Source organism: Alosa pseudoharengus, unplaced genomic scaffold (genome assembly GCF_046254945.1).
Source record: "Alosa pseudoharengus isolate Yale_2024_CS ecotype anadromous, Long Island Sound unplaced genomic scaffold, YU_APseudo_1.1 YU_APseudo_1.1_scf_9, whole genome shotgun sequence".
Taxonomy (NCBI): Eukaryota; Metazoa; Chordata; class Actinopteri; order Clupeiformes; family Clupeidae; genus Alosa; species Alosa pseudoharengus.
In genome coordinates this window covers 25,557,846-25,565,345 of record NW_027468881.1, presented here as the reverse complement: position 1 = coordinate 25,565,345, position 7,500 = coordinate 25,557,846, and the positions used below count along the sequence as shown (strand labels likewise).

General features: G+C 44.9%; 1 protein-coding gene across 1 annotated transcript in view; it reads left to right on the top strand.

Annotated features, from left to right (window-relative positions):
- Window positions 1-7,500, top strand: part of plxna2 (plexin A2) — a 225,566-nt gene that overhangs the window by 124,572 nt on the left and 93,494 nt on the right. The window contains exon 6 of the mRNA XM_076277363.1: window positions 4,012-4,165. Within this exon, the coding sequence (XP_076133478.1) occupies window positions 4,012-4,165 (154 nt within the window). The remainder of the gene's footprint in view (window positions 1-4,011; window positions 4,166-7,500) is intronic.

Genomic DNA, 7,500 nt, shown 5'->3' with positions numbered 1-7,500 from the left:
GAGGAGGAAAGCTCCTACTTGTTCAATCCTCCTCATTATCCTCCTCTTTTTCTCTCTCATTCTCTAACTCTCTCATTCTCTCCATCTCTCTCTCTCTCTCTCTCTCTCTCTTTCTCTGTCTCTTTCTGCTTCACTAAATCTGCTCATGCATATACTCTAGCCAATAGTAGCTCAGAGAGCGTGAGATTCAGAGCCAGGTCTGACCCAAAGGAGTTTCACAAACTCATCTTCCATCTTGGCTTGGTATAGTAGAGCTATAGAACCCATGGAGCTGAGCCACTGGGTAGGTTGGGAGATGGTTGAAGATCTGATGTGGGCCCAGGACGCCAGGAGTGTTTGAGACTGACAGCTGTGTTTGGTCCTGCACCAGACCCCTGCACTCACCATCACTCCATACTAGGGCTGGGCGATAAAACGATAGCGATATGTATCGCAATAGACATGTAATCGAGATCAATAAAAAATATGTTCAATAGAACATTCGATAATTAAAAGCAACACACACCTCCCGCCTTACGTTGTTCATAAATAAATAGGCTAAATATATCTTGCATTGTAGCTAGTATGTGCAACTCTACCAGAGTAGGCGATATAAGTAGGCCTACCTCAACACAGATTCTCAATGAGTTCTTGCCCCGTGCTCGCTCTCTCTCTCTCTCTCTCTCTCTCTCTCTCTCTCTCTCTCTCTCTCTCTCAGCATGCACATGTAATCCAAACATTCTCAATCGTGCAAGATGACTCGCTAAATTGCTATTATATCCGGTTAGCATCATTAGCACGCTGCACGAATTTGTTCAAAAGTGTTGCATTCAAATTGACTGCTAAGTTCTAATCATCTCAATCCCGATGCAACTGGAAAAGTATTTTCCAAGACTCAAACGGGCCTGTCCCATAGAGAGTAATGAAAAGTATTAATTTGAAACTTAAACACACGTGGGGAAACTGAACAGTCTAACCAGTAGACTATGATAAACTAGCAAATTAAAGGTGCGATTTGTAGGATTGTTAACGAACGTTCTGTAGGCCAAAATCAAAACACTGGTGAACGTTCTCAAGACTACCAGACGCGAGCCTCTTCTGGGTTGCCAGATGTAATGAAGACCTAGCTAACGTTAGTTGACCTGCAGCTGCTTTAACGTTTCTCCAACCATGACCCAGCTACACATTATGGAAACAGTGAAAACAAAAAATACCTCTCTAACCAACGTAACATATTTAGCTGAAGTTAGCGATGCAGATGAAGTTTAGCATAGGCTACCTGTTGTGGAGAAATATGGCCAGCTCTGCGTCAGACTTGATATTCTTAGTTTGACGAAGACGTCACCATCTCAGGAAGCTCCTCCGATGTCCAGTTAATTTGTTTCTTGTTTTAATTTTGGAAATGTGCCTGCCTCTTGTAGGCGTTCATGACTACAACTGACAGCTGTTGACAGTTGGCCTTTGCTAATTTGGCAACCCAAATAGGAGGACGCGCTAGCCCATTATTAATACGCTATTCTAGAATTTATCGTTCAAAACATAAAAGAAAATTCCAAGAGATTCCGCCCCGTAACTGATTTTTTTTCATGGGTTTTACGGGGTTTCACGGGTTAGAGTAATGTTGTCAAATAAGCCATTACTTCAATTCATCGTGTTTCCTCACTCTCTGACAACATATGGTGATCATTTTTGGAATGGTTACAGTTTATTTTCCATTATTTCCTACATACTGGACCTTTAAGCTACTTTGTTTACAATATTTCCAGGCTTCAACCAGTGCTGCTTTTCATTCAGACTTATGTGCACATTTATTTATTTGAGTGTTTTTCATGATTGTGTTGCTATTTCTTTTCTCTGTTTGCTTTGATTGATAACTGAGGTGATTAAAATCAGAGGAAAGTTTAAAATAAAAGTGTATAAATTGAACTTTTTTTCCCTTCTGGTCCTTATCTGAAATAGATTTTTTTTTAAAAATCAATAATTATCGATATCGACTGATATGAAATACTTATATTGTGATACAGTTTTCAGCCATATCGCCTAGCCCTACTCCATACTGTTTTAAAACCAGTCTCCCTCACACACACACACACACACAGTCACCAACAACAGGGTCATGCCGCTCCCTGCTTCCTGCTGTGGCAGGAGGGTATCGCCATGACAACACAGCTCATCCAGGAGCAACATGAAAAGGAAGTGAAAACAATCAAATTACCTTCATTTAAAAATACACACCAACCGTACGACAGCCAAGCGGCTGAGACACCCAGCCAGCAAGGGCTTGGGCACAGAGATGGGATGACACGGGAAGAGCACTGGAGAGAGGAGAGGAGGGGGTGGCTGTGTTATTCCACAGAGGGGCTGTGTACTTTGGATACAGTCTCTCTCTGCCAGATTTGTTAATTTTGTGTGTGAATTTGTGTGTGTGTGTGTGTGTGTCTGTGTGTGTGTGTGTGTACGTGTGTGTGTGTGTGTGTGTGTGTGTGTGTGTGTGTGTGTGTGTGTGTGTGTGTGTGTGTGTGTGTGTGTGTGTGCATGTGTGTACACACATACACATGTGTGGCCAGCGACAAATATCAAGCCATCTAATTAGCGTCTGGGGAGCAAACTTGAGTGCTGATCTGACAGTGGAGAGCGAGTCAATGATGGCGACTAGTGATGGTGGACTTTTTGCCATAATGAGCAGCCTCATTGCATTCTCATTCTCAGTGCCGATAAACAAGAGTGCAATACCAGAGGAAGCACTGCCAACCGTGTTAGGCATGCCATTGATAGGCAGAACAGAAGACACACACACACACACACACACGGGCAGACACACACACACGGGCACACACACATGGGCATACACACACGGGCACACACACACACAAACACACACGGTAGATAGTTTGGGCTGCTGTCGCTCTCAGAGTTTAGCAGATGAAACTAGGAAAGATGGTGGGAGGATGGGTGTTGGGGGGACTTGAGGAGGAGAGGAAGGAAAATAGCACCTAATAGAACAAGCAGCAGAAAATGCCATGCCGATAATTACCCCAGATCTTTCCCCGTCGGCTGGAGACACACACACACACACACACACACACACACATGTACACACACACACATACACACAAAACACACACACACACACATTTATTAATAGACTGAGCATGCTAGGCCCTATGCCACCTCTCTCAAGAGAGTTACTTCAAAGGGACCAGTGTGTGTTTGCATTTGTGTTTTCTGCCTGTGTGTGTGTGTGTGTGTGTGTGTGTGTGTGTGTGTGTGTGTGTGTGTGTGTGTGTTCTGCCTGGGTGTGTATGTGTGTGTGTGTGTGTGTGTTCTGCCTGTGTGCGTGTGTGTTGGGGGGGGCTATCAGTGTCTTTGTGTGTGTGTGTGTCTGTGTGTTCTTGCTCTTGTGAACTGAGAAAGAAGTTCAAAAAAGGAACACTGAATATGTCAAGTGCCCATTTTTAAAAGAGAGCTTTCCACTTTGATATAAAAGGCTGTCACTGGCTTCATGTGATATTTACCCTCTCCAGGGCTTATGGCAAGTAGAAGCCTATAGTTTCATGTCTGGACCTGTGGCTAAACTCATGGCTTCAGATGGCAAAAGAAAATAATGGTGAAATTCTCTCATATCTCTGATATGGATTTCAGTGTAGGAGTGCTGCACAAAACAGTTAACATAATGAATGTCAATGCAGCCTTTTATCATGTGCTGTACAGAAATAAATAATATATATATATATATATATATATATATATATATATATATATATATATATATATATTATTTATTTCTGTACAGCACATGATAAAAGGCTGCATTGACATTTATATATTATATAGCCATCTAATTAGCGTCTGGGGACTTGACATATGTACATATATATACATATGTCATGGTGTTTCTAATATAAGAATTTTATATATGTGTGTGTGTGTGTGTGTGTGTACAGTATACGCTTGTGTATTTGTGTGTGTGTGTGTGTGTGTGTGCTCACAGAATTTCTAGTTCACACAGTGTTTTTTTCTCCTTGCTCTCAGCTCCTGGTGAAGGTGACCGATGTGCCAGACCTTTCCGCCGGCATCACCTGCTCCTTCGGCAACTTGACGGAGGTGGAGGGCAAGGTAAACGGCAACCAGATCCTGTGCCTGTCCCCCGCCGCCAAGGACGTTCCCATCATCCCCACTGACCAAGGTACTGTCCAAGCCTTTTACAGGAATTCTAGAATTCATCATAGAACTTAGAACATTCAGCCACATTGTTTGGTAAACATTCCTATTTTGCTTGGGACTTAAGGCCAGTACACACCAGATGCGACCCGAAATTGTCCGATGCAATTGTTTTTAATATTTCGCATATTGTGACTGATAAGTATGCAAATGCATATCATGCCTGTTAGTGTACAAAATACATTTAGTACCTATACATGTGCAAATACATTTAATGCCTAAATGAAATGTTCATGTGACTGGGTGCACAAATGCATGTACTTGCTGTAATTTATTTAACATTAGGGGATAACTGTACTTTGACAATTCAATGCCCCCTACATCTGTGAATTAGCTTCCTTAACCATGTGTGACACATTAGCACTGCTTAGACCACAAATGCCATTCCACTCTTCCCAATTCTCACATTCCAACATCATTTTCAGTTTGGATCTGTTCTTCCCTATAAATCCTAATGTCCGTTTATGCTGAGAGCTAAATCATGTTGTGGCGTCGTGGCATGTGGGAAAACAAGGGCTACTGCAAAACGCTGACTTGTGAAGTTAAGATCATCCATCACCCACCAAAAGCCCCCAGAAGGCTTTGCAGCATCCATCTAATATTGCAAAACTAGCCATGCAGCTAATCAAAAGGGGTATTCAGCCAAGCATTAACACAGAGTATTCTGAAATCATTTGTTTAGTCCAAAACTCATTCAAATAATAATAAAAGTTTCCAGAACATTCTGGGTGTGCCTTTGTGGCACAGCCTCAGACCTGTCTTGTGTGTGTGTGTTTGCGTGTGAGTGTGTGTGTGTTGCGCTTGTGAATTGAATTGTGCTGCATCACTCATTAATTGGGAGCGTTAGACCGTAAACTCAGTTGAAGCAACATTGCAAAGCTTTGGCCGACTTACAAAGCCTCTTAGACGCCCGTGTGCAGACCTGAAAAGCACTGCTGAGGATATAGTACGTCACTGCACACAGCAAATGCTAAAGAGTGCAGCTCCCCGACAGGGCCGGTCCAGTTTGGAGTTTGTTCCTCAAAAAGTGGGTTGCTTGCATTCTTAGCATCTCAGAGACTTAGTTCCCTGAAGCTCAGAACTTTCTGTGGTGTTCTCATGAAAGGGAAAAAAGAGATTCCATAGCGTGCATATTAAATAATGCATGCTGCCAGTCCTAGGCTGTCTTTGTTACAAAACAGAGAGCGGGTGTTATTTTGATTGATTGGCGTAGCCTGATGAACTTTAGCCGTGTGAGTCCCTACCTGATGGTGCTGATTTACGTGGGTTCAGTCACTCGGTCCGTGAGGGGATCTGTCACTGTGTGTCGCGGGCAGTCTTCTCCTGAGGCGTCGCCTTTGCTCCCATCTGGCCCCTTACTGTGTGTTTGCGATGGAGAGTGTTGATTTGTTCCTCTCTCCTGCTATCCTGCTGCCTTCAATCTCTCACGGTCTGTCGCTGTCTCTTCCACTTCTGCTGTCTTTAGTCAAAGAGGGTCCCTGGTCCCTCTCTACTTCTTCTTCTTCTTCGTCTTCTTCTTCTTCTTCTTCTTCTTCTTCTTCTTCTTCTTCTCCTTCTCCTTCTTCTTCTTCTTCTTCTCCTTTTTCTTCTTCTTCTTCTTCTTCCTCTCTCTCTCTCTCTCCCTCTCTTCCCTCTGTATGTGTGTGAAGCTCTGGTGGTGTGAGTTTTTAATGAGCTGTTCATTTAAACTGAGCCCCTGTTCTCTCTGCACATTACCCCGACTGCTATTGATCCAACTGTGCCGGAGTCTCTCCATCCCACAGCCCTCACTGGTCCCAGGTCAGCAGCAACAATGGCTGCCCCACGGCCCCCAGGCTCGCTCCCATCTAGCCTGATAGCCACAGGGCAGTGATTGGAGCCTGGTCTCCTTCCTTGCCGTATGCTCCAGGGACAGGGATAGGATAGGCAGGCCATTAGCTGCTGTTCTGGGACCAGTGTTTGGCCTGTGGGGTCAGTGTGGGTGTAATCTAAATGAGTTTGTCTTTGGGAGAGAGAGGCGAGAGCAGTGGCGGTGGTGTTGGTGTACGAGGGTAGGTAGAGTGTACTTGCAGGAGGAGAGGAGAGGAGGAGAGAGGAGAGGAGAAGAGAGGGGGGGGGGCAGTGGAGGTGGTGTTGGTGTACGAGGGTAGGTAGAGTGTACTTGCAGGAGGAGAGGAGAGGAGGAGAGAGGGGGGGGGCAGTGGAGGTGGTGTTGGTGTACGAGGGTAGGTAGAGTGTACTTGCAGGAGGAGAGGAGAGAGGAGAGGAGAGAAGAGTAGGAGGGGGGAGAGGAGGAGAGAGAGGGGAGAGCAGTGGAGGTGGTGTTGGTTTAACGGTTCAGTAGAGTGTACCTGCAGGAGGAGAAGAGAAGAGAGGAGACGAGGAGAGAGGAAAGGAGGAGAGAGGAGGAGAGAGGGGGGAGAGGAGAGAAGAGGAGAGGATAACACAGCCCACAGCAGCCAAATGGAGACCATCTGGAACATGGAGATAGCAAGCAGTGAGGAGAGCTTTACAGAGAGAGAGAGAGAGAGAGAGAGAAGGAGAGAGTGAAGGAGGGAGGTAGAGATACTGAGGGAGGGAGTGAAAGAAGCATGGATGGAAAAGGGGAATAAAAGGGAGAGAGAGAAAGTAAAGAGGGTGAGACTAAGAGAAACATTGTAGAAATAGACAGAGACTAGAACCTGTATGTTATGAAAGGAGTAAGAAAGACATTGACAGCCCAAATGATGTGGAGAAGAAAGATGGCTGCCAAATGACATGCAGAGGAAATGTGTGTGTGGGTGTAGACTGGAGACCATATGTGTGTGTGTGTGTGTGTGTGTATGTGTGTGTATGCATGTGTGTGTGAGCCAATGAGCCAATGATGCACATGCTTTATGCGCTATCACAAACTTAAGGTCAATATTGAGTTATATATCCATGGCAGTAATCCCCCCACCTTTAGAGGAAATGGCACCACTGTTTACCCATGAGCCTCTGGGGCTTACTTCAGGGGGCAGATAAGAGCGCTGTCCAATCACAGCACTGTGCTGGTAAATATCAGCGGATCCCCAGAGGCTCGGTATCGGCCAGCCCTCTCCTATGGATTATTGAACATATGGACATCGATTCCCCCACCACTAATAATGAGGGGCATCAGAAACACAGGCAGATAGTCTGGCTCTGAGAAGAAAATGAGATAAGAGGAAAGGAATGAAGAAGAAAAGAAGAACATATATTCCAGTAAAATGTTCCGTAGCTGGAGAGAGGAGTCTAAAGGGGAGACAGGGAGGATTTCTCCATCTCCGCTAGTGTTCTGTGTTCCGCTAGTGTTCTGTGTTC